This window comes from Phascolarctos cinereus, unplaced genomic scaffold (genome assembly GCF_003287225.1).
Source record: "Phascolarctos cinereus isolate Bilbo 61053 unplaced genomic scaffold, phaCin_HiC Scaffold_1;HRSCAF=81, whole genome shotgun sequence".
NCBI classification, from domain to species: Eukaryota; Metazoa; Chordata; class Mammalia; order Diprotodontia; family Phascolarctidae; genus Phascolarctos; species Phascolarctos cinereus.
In genome coordinates, this window is record NW_027555514.1 from 50,629,735 (window position 1) to 50,649,302 (window position 19,568).

At 38.1% G+C, this 19,568-nt stretch overlaps 1 protein-coding gene across 1 annotated transcript in view; it reads right to left on the minus strand.

The window, feature by feature from the left end:
• The window catches only part of ZNF804B (zinc finger protein 804B), a 76,655-nt gene extending 58,160 nt beyond the window's left edge, over window positions 1-18,495 (minus strand). Inside the window, exons 1-2 of the mRNA XM_078149662.1 lie at window positions 18,454-18,495; window positions 11,250-11,393 (exon numbers count right to left, since the gene is read on the minus strand). Coding sequence (XP_078005788.1) covers window positions 11,250-11,393; window positions 18,454-18,495 — 186 coding nt within the window. The remainder of the gene's footprint in view (window positions 1-11,249; window positions 11,394-18,453) is intronic.
• Window positions 18,496-19,568: the final 1,073 nt, after the last annotated feature.

Below are 19,568 nucleotides of genomic sequence, written 5' to 3' on the forward strand. Positions count from 1 at the left end.
GCCTTACACATATAATTAATATAATATCATTTCCTAAAATATAATTAACATATGATAATGGAATATATAAATTATTTTTCTTATAAATGTCTAAATATAAATTGTATATTCACATATAAATTTATGTGTCTATAATAATAATGATAAGATGATGATGAATAAGTGTTTGTTGGCTTGAGATGAATCAAAATGCCTTCCAGGTCTAAACCCTAGGACACAATAATCTCTGGGACAGAGTCAAGGCAAGAGGGGAAACAGGGTCTGAAACAGGTATTAGAAACAGGTATTAACTGGTCTACTATATAGAGGCTCTTTATTTGCTTCTGCACCTATCAAAGGGAAAAAATCATAATCCGGGACCAGGCCTAGCCTGCCAGCAGGGCCTCATGACACACTCATGATGTAGAAATTCACCAGCTTAACCTCTGCTCTGAGCAGAGCAGAAAGTCAAGTTGCAGAAACACTAACAGAAATATTCTTCTTTTGACAGAACCGTCTGATTCAGGCTCTATTTTAAATGCTCCAATCTGATTCTACATTTCTGTAATTCCTTGCATAATGAAATGGTAAGAATTGTCTTACAATCATTTGGCCATCATTAACAACTATGAAATTAAGTGTCCCCTGGGTTTTTCCAATTTAAAGGGGGTTAAATTGCTCATTTGCATGTTAATTAGCATTCACTTTAAAGAATAGCAAGTGTAAGTCTTTTGCAACTAACATTTAATGACAAATTTAGCTTATCTAGCCATTAAATTTAAAGGAATCTCTGCATTATTTCCTAGAGATTTCTTAAGTACTAATGATTAAAGGAATCTCATTATTCTAAACAACATGCAATTTCCAGAGATGAATACTGCTAATTTGTCTTCTTTGCTTACCAGGATCAGAAAGCAGGAATGCATTCATAGGGCACCTGGTGTAGCAGATTTTAATGTAGCCCACTGGACTTCATAGACTTGTGGCATTAAAATAAAGAATTGTTCAGGTTGACATTTAAAATCGGAATTTGTTGCCTTAAGACATAAGCCTGTGTTCAATAGCATTTGATAGTTCAGTTTCTGCTACTGAAACATGGCTATATTACATACAATTATTTCATGGGAAAGAAAAGAAAATCACCAGGTAACACCATCAAATTAACAAGCTCCATGCCTAAACATTCAGAAAATTAATACCTTACATTAGAAAATTATCAAACATTTTTGTCAACCTGGGAAAAGAAAAAGAATGGTAAAATTTCTGTCACAGATCCTTTGGCAAGAATATATACTTTTCCTCTAACGTAGTGATAGCTTGCCTTTTCCTTAAGCAGAGATACAATTTAATTTCAAGACTGCATTATTTTAAAATTGAATTTGCTATAATTTCATGGATAGTACTACAGTTAAGGATCACCTAAAGGGTGAACAGAGAGACATATAAATGATGGGCATAAGCAGACAGCACTACATCACAAAGAAAAGAATCACTCAGGAAAAGTGTTCTAAAAGGATGTCATCAAAGAAACGTATGATTGAAAAAGATGATCACCCAATCATGTCACAGAGAGAGAGAGAGACAGAGAGAGAGAGAGACAGAGAGAGAGAGAGAGATAATGAATGCACAACCCTCCCACTTCATTGCTATCCTTTTGATGAAGGAGAATTTAAGGAAGGCCTGGAGCTCATCCAATGGAGCCCTGTGGAGAACATATGGGCCATCAAGGAGAGTTGGACAGAATGTTTAAGCATGGTTGGATTGAAATTTGTATCACTGAAAGGAATACTCAGGCTGATGAAACTACACATCCACTGGAGTATTGGGCCAGGGAAAGGGAAGGGAAGAAGCCTTTATACACTGCCTACTAGGTGCCAAGCATTATCCTAAGAACTTTTTTACAATTATCTGATTTGATCCTCACAAGGACCCTGGGAGGTAGGTGTTATTATCCCTATTTTATAGATGAGGAAACAAAGGCAAACAGAGGCCAAGCAACTTGTCCAGAGTCACAGAGCTGCTAAGTGTCTGAGGCCGGATTTTAACACAGACTTTCCCGATTCTAGACCCAGTGCTCTAAATAATAGCTCTCTCGGAACACTGGAGTACTTACTGTCGTGTGTTTATGTTGGGGATATTTAAGAAGACTGAAAGGCTTCACACTCAATTCTGGTCAAAAGAAGTCAGAAACTGTCCAGCGTTGGAAAAACTTTCTGTTTGCAACTAGGGTGAATATAATAATGGCAATACATAGGAAACCCAAAGACACCAGCTACAGATTAACTCTTAGCCTATCTCACATTTGCATGTTGCTTAAAGATTACAGAGCATTTTCCTCACAATTTTGTGAGATGATGATGACAGTGATGGAAACTTTGAGATAGTACCCTCCATTTACAGATGAAGAAACTGAGGCTTACACTGCTTAAGTGACTTGCCCATGTGTTTAAGCCAAAATTCAGACTAGGTCTCCTGACTCCAAACCCTATGTTTTATTCACTAAGGCAATGACCTTTGTCAATGTTTTATATAGTCTCTACGCTGTGCTTTTATGAATATAGTTATTTGGTTTATACTTGCAAAATATACAGGACTATGAGAAAACCAATCATTCATATAGATGCTTCAGCTATAAGAAAAATTTCAAAGAGTAAAAGTTCAACTTGGTATCAGGAAAAACTTCCTAATAATTGGTATAGTCCAAGAGTAGGATTTGGGCAGGTAGATGGCGTGGTGAATAGAGCTCCAGGCCTGGAGAAAAGAAGACCTGAGTTCAAACCTGGCTTTGGAAACCTAATTGCTGTGTGACTCTGGGCACAGAGGCACTGTTTGCCTCAATTTCCTCATCTGTAAAATGAGTTGGAGAAGGAGATGACAAACCTCTAGTTATCTTTGCAAAGAAAACCCCAAAAACAAAGAATAGGATGTGCTGCCTTGGGAAGTCAGTCAGTCAATCAACAGGGGTTTATTAGGTGCCCACTATGGGCTAGGTTGTGGCTTTGTTCTCACAGGAGGTCTTCAAGCAAAGACTGATCAAAGAGATTATGAAGAGGACTCTCGTTCATGCAGAGATTGAACAACACAGATCTAGAAAGTAGATAGATGGCTCAGTGGATAGAGCAGCAGGGTCAGGAATACGTGCGTTCAAACCTAGCCTCGGATGCTTACTTGCTGTGTGACCCTAGGCAAGTCACTTAACCTATATTTGCTTGAGTTTTCTCAGTCACAAAAGGGGAATAATAATAGCATCTCCCTCCCAAGGCTGTTGTGAGAATCAAATGAAACACTTGGAAAAGTGCTTAGCATAGTGACTGGCATATAGTAGGTGCTATGTAAATGCTAGCTATTATCATTATTATTATTAAATTGCTTTCAACTTTTGAGATTGTTTGATCAACTATATATTATAATAATGCTTAGTATATGTATGCATAAACCCATATGTAACATATATTTGTTAATATATAACACATAACATTACAAAACTTATCTGCATTACACTTTTTAAAAGCTCTGTATGGGGGCAGCTAGGTGGCACAGTGAATAGAGCTCCAGCCTTGGAGTCAGAAGGACCTGAGTTCAAATGTGGCCTCAGATACTTGATACTTACTAGCTGTGTAACCCTGGGCAAACCACTTAACCCCAATTGCCTCACCAAAAACAAAACAAACAAACAAACAAACAAAAACCCCCAGAAGAGTGACTGTTGTAAATGGTCCTAAGACCTAAAAGCTCTGTATGGAAAAAGACATCTAAACCCCAGCTCATCTTCCGCTTATTTCAATTATTATATGAATAAAGCAAAGGTCCATACTACTATAGAATGTGCCTTGGAGCTCATTGCAATAGGATTATACTACACACAGAGAGATACATGACTGTAGGCATTTGCATATATGTGTATAATAATTATTCTACATCGAGCTAATGTCTAATCATTGCTCAAATGTTCAGTGTCAAGAACACAGGAAAATCCCCCTTGAAATGCAAACAATTTAACAATTGATCAAACCAGTGATTCCAGAGATAACCAGAAAATCAATTGGGATATTCTGAGGTGAATGTTTTCTCATATGTTTCTTCCCCCTGAACGTTAGACAATTTGGAGGGTTGGGACATTAATACTGATCATTAGCCAATGATTCAACATTAGCTGGAGCACAGGCTTCCAACCTTCATTTTCAGAGATAACGCTACCAAAGTTTATGTGCACAGGCTACTAAAACCAAAAGTGTTTTTCCTTCCTGTCCATATATGAACACAGTTATTTGATTTACATCTGCAAGCTACACAGGGCTATGAAAAGATAAAAAATTTATATGGTTCCCCTCAGCTACCACAAAAGTAGCATAGACGACAATAATTTTTACAGTGGCTATCACTGTGTCATTCAACAATGACAATTGGTGTATGAAGGCTCAGAAGGGGTCGTTGCTGAGGAGACTGCATACTCCATTTCCCAACTATACACTGCATACTCAATTCTCTTTACAACATAAACCATTAGTCACTAGGGATCCAGGTGGGAGAGAGGATGGATCAACATAATTCTGTCCCACTACTAGAAGAATAGCAAAAGTTTATATCTTTCTGACAGCAGAACATCCTAATCTATACTCATATTTTCAAACTCTAATAAACCTTATTTGCCCTCTTTATGTGAGTGAATGGAGCAGAGTTGGTAACATAGAGACATTATACTCTCTGGATAAACAAGTTATAGAAAGTTATTCCTCAAGTTTCATTGATAATACTGAGAATCTTCCCCATACAGGCAAATGGAATAAAGCTAAGATTAATAGGAAAGAAAAGGGAAGATAAGGGCCTTGGAAGGAATCCTAATTTACATTTTTTTTCTAATTGGAAATATTCATTCCTCTCCCTCTTTCTCTCTCACTCTTTTTTTGGAAATCTGGAATTGGCTGGGAGATCCCAGCAAAATGTTACCTCTCTGATTCTGCCTGATCCGTTGAAGATGACTAACAGTGCCTCATAAATTACAGTTGCCATTTTATTTCAATATGTGAAGATGTACTGAATCAGAATCTGGAGAGATTTGATTGTCTCACTGTTACGGAGTCAGAAAGAGCATGAGTAGCCAAAGGAGCTACAAAATGAGAAGGTTAAGGTAATAGGAGGAGAACTAGGAGAGTATGGTGTCTCAGAAGTCAAGAGAGGATAGAGTGGGCAATAGCGCTATTTAAAAGAACTTTGTAGAATGGATTACCACCAATAAATGGATCGCTGGTGGTGGAATTTCAGGAATCAGTAAGTAGGAAATATTTTAGGTGTGCAAGAATCCCTGAAGGAACTCAGGATCTAAGGATCAGATTCAGAACTAAAAGTAGCATTAGAGGTCAGCGAATTCAGCTCCCTTATTTTACATTTGAGGAAAATGAGGTCAAGAGAAGTTAAATGACTTTCTTGGAGTCACACAGCTATCAAATATCTGAGATGAGATTAAAACCCACATCTTCCTGCCTCCAGATCCAATATTTTCTTCTATATCCTGTCATAAAAATATTTAATTTTATAGCGGCAAAACTAAGGATTTTTTGTTTTAATTTAACAATGTCTTCTCTGATAAGGTCAATTGTTGAGAAGGAAAAAAAGATGACATAATGTGATTCGGCAATGGCAATTTAAGTAAGTTTGTCATCAAGATAAAGCTACTAAGAGAAATGGATGAAGCAAAGGAAAGCCCATTATTTGCTTTAAAGCAATTCTGTCAAGTACATTTCAGACTACCAACTGAAAGCGTATCTTCCTGAAATCCAGTGGGACGACATAGCATGGGGAAGGACAGAGCAAAGAAGCTTAAAGCCTTAAGCAAGAAATTATTTCCTGCCACTGACCTCTGCCCACCCCCCCCACCCAAGAGTATCGTACAGTAAGAAATACATGGGGAACAGAGGGAGGACAACGTAGATAGGTCTATAGTAAGTTAAGAGAAAATGATTCTGAGTTCAGAAAATCCAGTGGAGATGTACATACTATAAAGTGAAGAACACAAGTCAAAAACAGAACCTAAAATGTGGCCATTTACAGTGAAAGCAAAGGTGGCTGAAGGGAGGATTATGACGATAAGATAGCTGATAAACTTCATTCAGGAATAGATGATGAAATTAGAAACACTGTTAATAGTAGACTGACTTTTTTTTTCTTTATTCTCAGAGGTAAACCTATAAGATTGAACCATGCCCCATGTTACTTTCTGTTTAGAATTCCTTCCCAGATCTTCATCTGTCCACATCTTACTCCTCAAGCCCAATTTCCAGCTTTTCCACAAAGCCACGCCATGCTGCCTCAGTCAACAGTGACTTCTTTCTCTAAACTAAGGTCAATCATGAACTGTCCTACTGACTTGGCAGCAAAATATACATGGTCTTGGTATATTGCTGTCTTGTTATTCAGTTCTTAAATTTCTACTACACTCTTCAACCAAAACTAGAAGACTGCTTGTTGAAGACACTGGAAAAAAGGATCCTAAGTCAGCTACAGGTTAAACGGTCTCTGCGGTCCCTTTGAATCTGACACTCTGTGGTTGGGTATTAACATATTTACTGTTGCCTTACCCACTTTTATCACCAAAGTATGACACTGAAGGGCTTCTGCAAAGTCCGTGGCTTATAATATTTGGGATCTGTTCATTCTGTTGCTATAAACTCATTACACTAATCAATACCTTATATAGATTGTCATGGGAATTTTTCAGATCCTTACGCCTGATACGTATTCAAAAAATGTAAGTGTTAAGCACCAGGATTATAGAAGCAGGATACAAAATTAACTAATCTTAAACAATGGTAGGAGAGGTACTGTGGCTATATTGTAAAGGACTGATATGATATTCAACTCAGGCATCATGGAACTGTAACAAAAGTCAATATGGTATTAGAAAACTAGGACATGGGTTAAAATAATGTTGAAGGGAATAGAGAAAGAAAAAAAATCATAGGCAAAGATTTTGTTGGTTTTTTAACATCTTCAGGGTGTAAGAAAAAAGAATATATCCAAAATGCTTTATAAATAGGTCAACAGGATCACTAACTAACATTAGTTCTCCAGGGAAAAATTAAAATAATAAATGCTTAATTATATGACAGATATTAGGGAGGGAATTGGACTACTAAAAGAAGAAATCTAATAAAATACAAAGATAGGTCTAAGAAATTTTATGTTCATCTTATATTCCCAGAAAATTTTTTCTTTAAAAAGAAACTGAACCAATTGTCTATGTAAAAGAAGAAATAGTGCAGAGCATGAGCAAACATAATAAATCTTATTATAATTTCTACAGCTAGATTTGGCAGTTTCTCACAGTTTCACCTTTGTGTCAGACATAGACAAAGGAATCAGAAGGAAGAAACTAAAATGAACAAATCCAAATTGATAGGGAATAGAGGCACGTCCATGAACTCTGGGCCAAGTGCCAGCAGTGCATTCTTTTTTTTTGTCCCACTGCTTTCAAATGATAGTATTCAATCCTAGTCTAAATCTAGTCTAAGATGGAAGATCTGTTGATAACTAATACTGTGATTCATTCATTTATATATCAGTAACTATGTATTAGATGTCTATTGTATGTAAGACAGTATGCTAAGAAAAACAAAAACTTCACAACTTCTTTGAGTTTTCCAGACTATCTTATTTATCTGTGTGTTTTTTTTCAATCGTTTTTCAGTCATGTCCAACTCTTTGTGACCCCAATTATGGTTTTCTTGGCAAAAATACTGCAGTGGTTCACCATTTCCTTCTCCAGCTCTTTTTACAGATGAGGAACTGAGGCAAACAGGGTTAAGTGACTTACCCAGGGAAACTACTACTAAGTGTCACCAGCTACTAAATTTCTGAGGCCAGATTTGAACCCAGGAAGATGTCTTCCTGACTCCAGGCATGTCACTCTATCCATCCTGCCTCCTAGAAAAAGCCCTGAATTTGCAACCATGACACCTGCATTAGAATACTAGTTGTGATACTTAAAAGCTGTGTAACACTGAGCAAATCATTTCATCTCTTGAAGTCTCCATTATCATATCTTAAAAATGGGGCCTCTAATATTTCCACCATCTACCTCAAGCTAAGTCTCAAAACCCATTATCAAAACAAGTTATTACTGTTGTCGTAATCTGTCATTTCATTACTGCTCCAGGCTGCTGTTTCAGATAACATTTTGGTTGGGTCAGATATTAAACAACTGGCTTTAAAATCAACAAATGTAGTTCAACTGGTTACCTGTAGGAAATAGGAAAAACAAAGAAATTTATATCTTTCTCCTTTCTTCTTTCCTTCCTTCTTTCCATTTGCATTTCTAGTACTTAGATGTTATTCCCAACATTGCTTTAGAGAATTCCTGTAATGGATGGGTTAGGTCAGGGCTGAGGAACCTGTGGCCTGCTAGGTCCTCAAGTACAGCCCTTTGCACACAAACTTCACAGAACAAATTCCCAATTGAGATTCAGTCAAAAGGCCACACTTGAGGACATAGAGGGCCACATGTGGCCTTGAGGCTGCAGGTTCCCCACCCCTAGTTAGGGTCTCAAATGGTAAGATGTCCATTGCTAGAAGTATTCAAGCAGAAGTTAGATGATGTACAGGAAATCGTTGCATCAGGTGAGAGTTTAGCTTCTATAACAACAAAGACCATCTTTAGTGTCAAGATTCCATTGATTGGTTTTTACCCAATTAGGACAAATCATAATTTAATCCATATTATCAGCTGGTTCACATTTGAAAGACAATAAAACTCAATAAATTTAAAATTACAGGAGGAGTCAAATTGAAGAAGATTTTTTTTTACCTTGCTTAGTATAGCGCCTTGAACATAATAGCCAGTCAAAAAATATTTGTTAGATGAATAAAGACAAGAATCATAATACTAGGTAAAGATACTTCCTTCATACAACCCCATTCTAGACTTAGATATAGAACCTTTCATGCTTTTATACCTTCTCAGATGAAGCTTTCTACCCCTACACTCTAAAAGGCCACAGGAGAATTATAGAATATGGCAGGCTCCATCACTCCTGATTTGTTAGAGTTCTGTGCTTTACATGCCACTGAACCTGAGTTTTAGATGTGGAGACAGGAGGCAGATTAGAGACAGAACCATCATCTGGCACCTGGTATACTGGGCATTAATTTTATCCATGTTCTGTTCATCCATTGCTAATGTGTTAAATGGAAATTCAAGGCAAGATAGTCAGGCCTGTTAGGACCATCTCCTTTCATCCACCTCTCTGATTCAACTGGACATCAACCTGGGGAGACAGAACCAGGTATGGCCACTTCTCAAACCAGAGCAAATCATAATAATAACAACAGAAATTATGAACTGAATCCAACCCACCAAGTGCATCCCTGTTAATGGGGACTGAATTCTTTTTATAGGTCATTAGTCACTGCCCCCCCAGATTAAGTACATTGAAACAGGACCTCTGTTGTGCTAAATCTTTCCAAGTAGACCAGAAAGGGCAGTGCAAGATCACATGTTTTAAGAATGGACCCCTTTGAACTCTGAGAGAGACCAGACACTGAAATGAAATACTTGAGGGGGAAAACACATCCTTTTGTGAGGAAAATGGGGGTAATAGGGATTAGCTTCATATGTGGAGAAGCAGAAAGTGAATGGCTTTTGTATTATAACAGACAGTTTTATATACTAATTGAACAGGAGCTGAAGCAGTTTTTTTTTTCTAAATTGAAATGAACCAGGTTTTGTATGGGGCAGAGAGGGACTTCTGCCACTCTTGAGCATAGTGATATAAGATACCATCCTTACAACTGTGTGAGGTAGGTAGCATAATTGTTATTTTCTCAAATATGCCTCTCCCATATCTCCTCTAACACTGCCATACCTCTAGCACAGACCTTCATCATCTCATGTATTAATTACTGCAAGACCTTGATGGTGGGCCTGCCAGCCTCCATTCACCACTAAAGTGATATCCTCAAAACATAGGCTTGACCATATCACTCCCTCTTCAATAAACTCCAGTGGTGCCCTACTGCCTCCAGGAGCAAATGTTTGGCATTCAAAGCCCTTCATAACCTAGCCCCTCCTACCTTTCCAGTTTTCCTATACCTTCCCCTTCTTCTTCCCCCCACCCCAGGCAAATCCGGCCTCAGACACATAACACTCACCAGCTGTGTGACTGTGGGCAAGTCACTTAACCCCAGTGCCTAACCAAAAAAAAAAAAAAAAACAAAAAAAAAATCCAACACTGGCCTCCTGGCTGTTCCATGAATAAGACCCTTCATCTCTGGACTTTGGGCATTCTCAGCTATTTCCTATTTGAACATTCTCTCTCCTCCACTTCAACTACTGACCTTCTGGCTTCCTTAAAGTCCCAACTAAAATCCCACCTCTTACAGGAAGCCTTCCCTAACCCCTCTTAATTCTCGTGCTTCCCTAACTCTTTTAATTATTTCCTATTTATCCTGTTTATAGCTTGCTTTGTAAACCTTTGTTTGCATGTTATCTCCCCGATTAGATTGTAAGCCCCCTGAGACAGGGATTGTCTTTTGACTATTTTTGTATCCTCAGTGCAGGCACAGTGCCTAGCACATAGTAGGTACTTAATAAGTGTTAATTGAATTGAAGTGGCAAAACTGGGTTGCAAATTCATATTAAGCACAAAGGTTCCAAGGACTTTATTTCAAAGTCTTTTAAAATAGGTCTTATTATAATTATGAAGAGGATACATAGAAATAATTTTTTGGAAGTTGTAACTTTCACTTTAAACAGTTGGTACCTTCAGTAATTTGATAATAAAATTTGGTTTTTCTTGAAATGCATGTGGCTATGAGCCCAGGTTAGGAAGTTTCACAAAATTTAAAGAAGAGGAGTAAGGCATCAAACTATCTCCCTTAAGGTTCTAAATTTCTTTAGTAGAGTCTATCGAGGACTTATGCAAATCACACCTCATAGCAAAAGGACCATCTTATATGAAAACACATATAAGCCAACATGCCATGTGATTAGAAAAATCAAATACAACAAAAATATGAAGTGTTTTCTTCACCGATTTTCACATAAAGAAAAAGTTAGCCAGCTTTGATGGTGGCCTGAACTGGTTAGTAAAAATGGCAGTCATGGGGCAGCTAGGTGGTGCAGTGCATAAAACACTGGTCCTGGAGTCAGGATGACCTGAGTTCAAATCCAGCCTCAGACACTTGACACTTACTAGCTGTGTGACCCCAGGCAAGTCACTTGACCCCACTGCCTAGCCAAAAAAAAAAAATTGCAGCTATGCTCCATTTCAACTTACCTGCTTGTGAGCATGGTCATAAGAATTGATGTGATTATCAAACTCTTGATGTTTGTGGTATTGCTTGTCACACAGCTCACAGTAAAAGTTTGCCTTGACATCTTCCAGAGCTTTGGCTGTGGCCTTCTCCTTTTCAGCATCATCCTGAAAAGACAAAAGTTCCAGTTAGGGTTCTCATTAAATAGCTGTATACAACTCTGATCTCTGATGAATAAGCTGAATGGTTAACTTGGCTGTAATAAGAATTTGTACAAGGGTGAGAATCAATGGACACCTAAGATCACCTTCTAGGGTTCACTATTCTAGAAACCTATGACAGTGGAGAAGTGGATCATATCAGCATCACCACGTTAATCAACTGTATCATACTCTGCTTTGTAAGGCTGATTGTATGTGCTCCCTTCTCTCCTCTTTCACTGCCTCACCACTCATGGAGAGCCTCATCTCAGCACATATGGAAAACTGCAATAGCTGATTGCTTAGTCTTCCTGCCTCCAGTCTCCATCCATCTCTGTCCATTCTCCACTTAGTGATCAAACTGATATTCCTAAAGCACATATCTGAATGCATTGCCTTCCTATTGAACAAATTCCAGTAGCTCCCTATCCCCTCCAGGATCAAATATAAAATTCTTTGTTAAGCATTGAAATTCCTCCACTACTTGGTCCCCTCCTGCCTTTCCAGTCTCCTTATACCTTCCTTCCCTATAATCCAGTGACACTGGCCTCCTTGTGGTTCCTCTGCCAGGATCTTCTCTCTTCTAACTCAATGCATTTTCACTAGTTGTCCTCCGTATCTGGATATTTCTCCCTCCTCATGCCTGCCTCCTGGCTTCCTTCAAATCTTAGCTAAAGTCCCACCTTCTGCAAAATGCCTTTCCCAGTCCCTTTATATCTAAGTGTCTTTCCTCTGAGATTATCTCCATTTTATCTTTTGCTGCTGATTTTTTTTTTCCGGTCATACCCAACTCTTCGTGATCCCATCTGGAGTTTTCTTAGCAAAGATGCTGGAGTGGTTTGCCATTTCCTTCTCCAGCTCATTTTACAGATGAAAAAACTGAAGCAAACAGGGTTCAATGACTTGCCCAGGGTCATCCAACTAGTAACTGTCTGAGGCCAGGTTTGAACATAGGAAGAGTTTCTCTAACTCCAGGCATTGCATTATATGCACTATGGCACCACCTAGCTACCAACTTTATTCTATATATATCTTATTTGCACATAATTGTTAGAAGGTGGTCTCTTCCCCATTAGACTGTGAGTTTCTTGAGAGTAGGAATTAGGTGTTTGCCTTTGTATTCCCAACATTACATACTATTTGGCATGTAAAAGCACTTGACAATGCTTCTATACTTTCACTTGCACCACAAATCATCTGCTTTTATCAGTCTCTTTCCATTTCTAACCTACCACCCTCACCCCTATCTTCTCCTTCTTCCATGCATCATTAACAAATTAATTCAGTATAGAAAACCTCAAGGTGAAGAATCTCCCTCTACCATGTAGATCAGCATCTTCTCTGAAACTTATAGAAATTGCTGCTTAGAGCAAGGAGAATGGAATTACTCAACCAGCCTCACATAGCCAGCATTTGGTAGCAGTGACCCTTGAACCTAGGTCTCCATAGCTTCAAAGCCAATTCTCAATACATTATACCACACAATCTCTATATTTGCTTTTTTGGAGTATAGATGTTGATAGATCTGTCTATCTATCTGTCTCTCTGTCTATCTCTATTTACTGAATATGTATTTTGTGCCAAAGAGTGTGCTAGGGGCTGGAGATAAAAAAAAAAAGGAGGAAAACTGTCCCTGCCATCTAAGAACCCTACATTCTATTAGAAGAGACAAATATTTTTATTCATAGGATTATTAGAAATATATACAAGATACAAGGAATTTTTTGTTTGTTTTTGATATGTGTGTGTGGCAGGGAGGATTAGGACAGACCTGATGTAAAAGGTGACACTAGGATTCTAAGGAACATCAATAAAAAAAGGAACTATATTCTGGGCTTACAAGATAGCCAGGACAAGGGAATATCCATCCATCCATCCATCCATCTATCTATCTATCTATCTATCTATCTATCTATCTATCTATCTATCTATCTATCTCTCTATCATCTATCCATCTGTCTAGCTATCTGTCTATTTAATCTGTCTATGTATCTGTCTAATCTGTATATCTATCCATCTATTCATTATTTATCTACCTCAGTCTGGACCTATGATTTTATCAATGTGGAAGACTCTCAGTGTTGAGACTCACTTCACCAATGAATACTGATAATCCATCTAAAACTTAGATTCTTAAAAAATGGTCTCAACCTCTGAGAGGTCACTCTAAATAACCTGCCTATGATCACATGACCAATATGTTTTAGACTTGAACTTAAGTCTTCCTGACTCCAAGATGATCTGCCCCATGCAGATTAATATTTCTTCTGTGGACAAACATTCCTTCCAATATTTAATTTTGGATACACTATTCAATGGGATGAGAGAGAGAGAGAAAACTTCATATGCCCCATTCCAAAGTCAAATGTAAACCTCTCACCATCTCACCAGTAGAATGGAAGCTCTCTAAGGGTAGGAGTGACCACTGTTGCATTGGAAATTCCTTTGGTCTATGGGTTGGGCCAGATGTTCCTTTTAATTCTCAAATATACGATTTTACTATTTTATTTTTTGTCTCTGTCTAATACCTAGCACAGTGCCTTGAATATAGTATAGGTGTAATAATTTTCTGAATGCATCAGTTGATTTGAAAAATAAAAAAGGAAGTGGCAAAGTAATGCTTTCCAAATATAAGAGATTTTTACATGTATTCTTCTGATATTGTTAATAACCCACTGGTTGTTTTCAATTTAGTCTTTTCAGATAATCCTTCTCACTAATTACTAGAGGAGACAAATTTTAGTAGCTCATATCAATATAAGTAGAACATTTTTAAATGAAAAGAAAACCTCTTGTTAACCATTCTCAATGACTCATAAAATGGTTGAAAAATGAAATATTCAATTACTTTGATAGCTTTCTTAATAAAATTAATTTTAAATAATTTGGTAGTAGTGGTTCTTTTTTCATTATCGCAATTTTGTGTGAATTCCTTAGTCATTACATTTCACAATTACTGTTTGGGAGAGTAGGGTTAGAAAAAAATGTTTTTCTATGCAGGGGATTTGGTATTTACAGAATCATAGATTTGGAAACAGAAGAAATCTTAGAAGATATCTAGTACAACCCCACCATTTTACAGATGAAGAAATTGAGTCTCTAAGTGACCTTGTCAAAGTCATACAAGATCACACTTAGTGGAGTCAGGATTTAGTCTTCTGACTCACTTTCACACAGAAACAAAAGAATCCTGCCAGAAATCCATGTTAATTATTGAGTAGACAGAATTATAGGATCTTTGACTGAATTATTAACTTTTTCTTCAAAGTATAAGTCATATAGACAAAGACAGAATTTCTGCCAGCCTCTGATACTGGTAGCAAAAATATCAGGTCTCAGTTTGGGGTTGTGCCATCAACTTATTGAATGACCTTGTGGAAGTTCCTTTGCAATGCTGTTTTTCAGTCTCCTCGTTAATGAAACAGGACCAATGCTGTCCAAACCATCTCTTCACTCACAGAAAAGGTAAGAGGAGTAATCACATTGTTCCAAACAATTATGAAACCTATAAAACTCCTGAGCCCCTTGGAGACTTCAGAGATACAAGGTAGAGGGATCATTTCCAGTGATACTGAATATGTGCTCAGATTATGAAACTGAAGTAGCTGGAAATCAGTTTCTGTACTTCATATCTCTTTGATGGTAATACCAGCTCAGAGCTTTGAGGATTGAATTCATATTCCTTACATGAAAGCCCAAATTTGACCTTTTACTCTTATGTTCAAGGGACTACTTCAAGAATTCCAGCATAATCTAATTTGGTCTATTATCCTGGCTTCCCTATAAAACTGCTTGATCTTACACACACACACACACACACACACACAGAGAGAGAGAGAGAGAGAGAGAGAGAGAGAGAGAGAGAGAGAGAGAGATTTAGAACTAGAACCAATTCTCTCTTCTGCTACAGTTTACTCTGGGAAGGGACTAGCTGAAGGAGGCTAAGAAAATCCAGCTGTGGAGATCAGTGCAGCAACAAAAAGGGGGGAAGAACCAAAGACTTTGGAAGAAACTAAGAGAAAAGTAACAGAAATTAGGAGAGGATTTTAAAGATCAAGGGGAAAAGCCAAAGTCAAAAGGTAGCTCACAAGAACATAAATTGGGAGAGACGCTCATTTAGCTAGAAGGAAAAGGGCGGGGGGAGGGTGTGAATTAAAAACTCAGAAGCCAGAACAGAAGCAAAATGAGCCAAAATTTCCTGATCAGTTAGATAATTCTGAGGACCCTAGAGGAGTTACAGAACAACAGCAGCAAGGAACTCCAGAATAAGGAAGAGGAGGAAGGGAAGGAGGGAAAGAAAGATAGGAAGGAGGAGAGAAAGGACAGGAAAAGAGGGAGAAAAAGAGAGAAAGGAAGGAAGAAGGAAGAGAGAGAGGGAAGGAAGGAGGGAAAGAAAGACAGGAAGGAGGAGAGAAAGGACAGGAAAAGAGGAAAAAAGAGAGAAAGAAAGGAAGAAGGAAGAGAGGGAGGGAGGAAGGGAGGAAAAGAGAAAGAAAGAAGGGAGGAAGGAAGGAATGAAGGAAGAAAGAAATCAAAAGAAAGCATAAGGAATCAAATAAATTGGAAACTAGAATTCTCAATCAACGCAGTATTGAAAAAATAATAATAAAGACCACAGAGTATAGAACTTAGAATTTATGACAGACATTCTCACCAAAGATATGGAGGCTTTTAAAGTGGAAATAATATATGGAATACAAAAATACAGAAATTGAAGAAAAATTGATATAAAATAAGCAAAATGCAGCAATGTTAAAAGGATTCAAGAAATATTTTTATGATTTTCATGTGGTTTGAAATTGAAATATGTTCATAGCTAAGCAATAATGCATTTCCAAGGAGATATGTCTAAGTTGTTGAAGGGGAATGAAAAGAACTAACTTTAAATCTACTACTAATCACCTGTGTGACCTTAAGCCGCAGTATACTGGAGTTGGGTCAGAAAACCCATTGTTAAATTTTCAGTGTAAACATTTATACCATAGCCAATTGGCAAGCACTACAAATGAGGGCTTGCTCTATTGCTCTGTTGATTTCTTAGACATAAGAAAAGGTTAACAATGCAGATTAAACTTTAAAATGTGGTGTTTGATTTTTTTCCCCCAGAGAGCCACTTGTTAAACATTTATTAGCCCACCTTTGCTTTAGGGCCTCAATTTCACTGTCTGTCTTGATTGAAAGGTGTTGACTTGATGATCTCTAAGGCCCTTCTACCTCTGATTGTGATGTGATAGAGCCCCAAGTTACCTTGACCCAGCTGCCTATATCACCCAAGGTGGGAGAAAGATGAGCATTTGTTCAGATGGAGAGCCCTCCACTCACACCAGCAGAACCATAGAACTTTAGATCCAGAAAGGGCCTCAGAAAACATTTAACCAACCCCCTTATTTTTTACATAAGGAAGCCAGAACTTGCTATACTAAGGGTCTTGCCCATTAGAATAGATCTAGTAAGTGATAGGGTCAGGAACAGAACTCAGATCTCCTTTGTCCCAGTTTAGCATTCTTTCCCTCACTTCCCACCTCCTGCTTTCCCTATGTTTTCCCTTTGAATTGAGAACACATAACTGAAAACCACTCGCTAATTGTTTAATTCACTCCAGGCATGCCTTTTTCCCTAGCGACCAGACTTTTAGCTTCCTGGGCTTGACGGGGACAACTCACTCTGGTCCAGGCATTAATGATTCCCTAAACCTCAGGGAAAATCATGATACCTAAATTTAAGCCTACATACAACCACATTGAATAGATGAAGATTTCTGTGGACAGCAAGAGTTAGGGGCATCTCATTTTTCCTTCTGAGATTGAAAGAATGCAGTTTCTGACTTTTTGGCAAGTTTCCAGAGCTTTGCTTTTTTTTCTCTTCTTGCTCATGGACTTACAATTAAACGCTTAGTATTTGCTTATGTAACTACATAAATCAGAGGAACTCTTTAATTGGCGGAGGTTGAACATAGGAGATTATTTCTGAGAAATATATATTGCGCTGAAACTGCTGTTCATCAGTATTCTCTCCCACCAACTTCATCTTCCTCAGCATAAATTAATACACAGCTCCTCTACCAGGAAGACACTTTAGAAAAGGTGCAAGGCAGTTCCCAGGTGCACCCTAAGATAATCACAGAAGCAGCTATTCCCTTATTGCTTAATTATGCTTGTCTTCCATGGGAGAAAGAAAAAGATATAATTTCCTGCTTATCGATCAAATACAGATGCTGCATCACACAAGTTTACAAAGGTCAAGGATTGCTTCCCAGAGTTGTTCAACAGGCAATGTAACACTGAATTGTACATAGACAAATGAACTTCCATGTCCACGGCACTAGTACCAGCTCCTTTGAGCTGCAAAGAATACTGAAGATCTCTGTAGAGAGCTGCTAGTCTCACTCCATTGGAGCTGGTCTCTGAAGGGTTTGTAGTGAAAGAGAAGGAAAAGCGCTTTGAGCCAGTTTACACTTTTCCCTCCTGATCAGGGTAAAGACTTCGCCTATCGGAGGACAGCTTCTGTACTCTTTCATTAGAAGCAAGGGAACAGAGATCATCCAAGGCCGGGAAAATGTCTCCCATGATAAATAGAATACTCTTCTTCATCTCCCAGTGTACAGAGCTGGAATTAAGGCAGGCTAAAGGGCAGGTGTCAGCCATTAGGCAGTAGGATGGAATGAATGGAAGATACTGCATTAAGTAGGGAGGGACAACCAGAGCTTTGACCTATGGCAGATAATTTCAAGCCCATTGACACCATCCCACTAGGAACATTTCCTATCCTACCCACTCTACATCCGTGGCAAGAGTTTCAGCAAGTATCCCAGGACCCTTTTCCCTGCCCACCATGACACTCGGCAGTCTCATCCCAGAAATAATTCCTACCTCTTCGTTGATACCCACAAACACCTCCTCCCCCAATCAATCAACAAACACTGATTAACTGACTATTGTGTGCAAGGCACTGAGTTAGGAACTATCTGCAACTTGCCCTAGGCAAAGAAAATATTGGTTACGGAGCTGTTTGGCATCACCTCTCTTACTTCCTGTCTAGCCCACGGAAGCAAAGTGCTGTCCAATGTCATGTACGCAATACCTTGGGCTGCTGGAGAGACGCTATCCTCGGTACTTTGGCCTATCAGAAATCAAAGGTAAACGTCTGTGCAAGAAAGGGAGCTTATAGAATATGCTACTGTGTGGGAGTGAGAAATGTGAAACCAAAATGGGTTTTCTTCCGGAAACCTGCAATACTGTCTCATTTATAAAGATGGCAATTACCACCCCATCAATTCAGCCTACAGATCTGTATAATGGTAATGAATATAGACATATTACATTCATCTAAATTGAATACATTTAAATGAATACATCCATTGTGCATTAGACAGGACGTGCTTTCATTTAGCTGTTACTCCTGCTGTAACAGCTTATTGTCAAAATGCAATTAATAGTACCTGACATTTCATTTTCTAATATAAGGAAAATCAATGAAAAATGTCACAAGGCTAAGTTTTCAAGAAAGTTACCGATAACACCTACTCAATTATGAACCATTTATTATATCTAACATTTGTAAGAGATATCTAATAGAGTAGGTAGCCATTAAGGGAAGCTGACCTAGACATTGTTCAATTTTTGCTTGAAAAAAGTGATTGCAAATATATCCTCCATTCATGCCCACATGGGTATTCTCATATATTTCTACAGAGCCATGTCTCCAGCACCAAACATGCAAAGCATGAGTCTGTAGATCTCTATGGTGACGGATGAGTTAAAATAGTTAAAAGCCAATGATTTTGATTTTAGAGAAGGGCAAGAGAGATAAAGGCCAAACAAGGCCAGGTATTCCTTCTTTTCTCCTGAATGCTGGTTATCAGACCTGAGAATAAAGGAACTATATTTGGTCTGCTTGTTCTATAACAAGGGATGTTTAAAAAGTTATTGTGCTCACAAAGGCACCCCATTATTTCTAATTGGCTGTTCCAGGCTTCTATCAATTGAAATTCTAATAGGTAATTTATTTTCAGACTTAGAGAAAACTAGCAATTGCAGAAGAAATGTGTTCTATGCAAGTGCTATGGTTCAGATCTTGAAATATTAACTTCATGCTGGGAAAATGGGTCCAAGTGGGGTAAGCCTATTTAAATCAGGAGCTTTA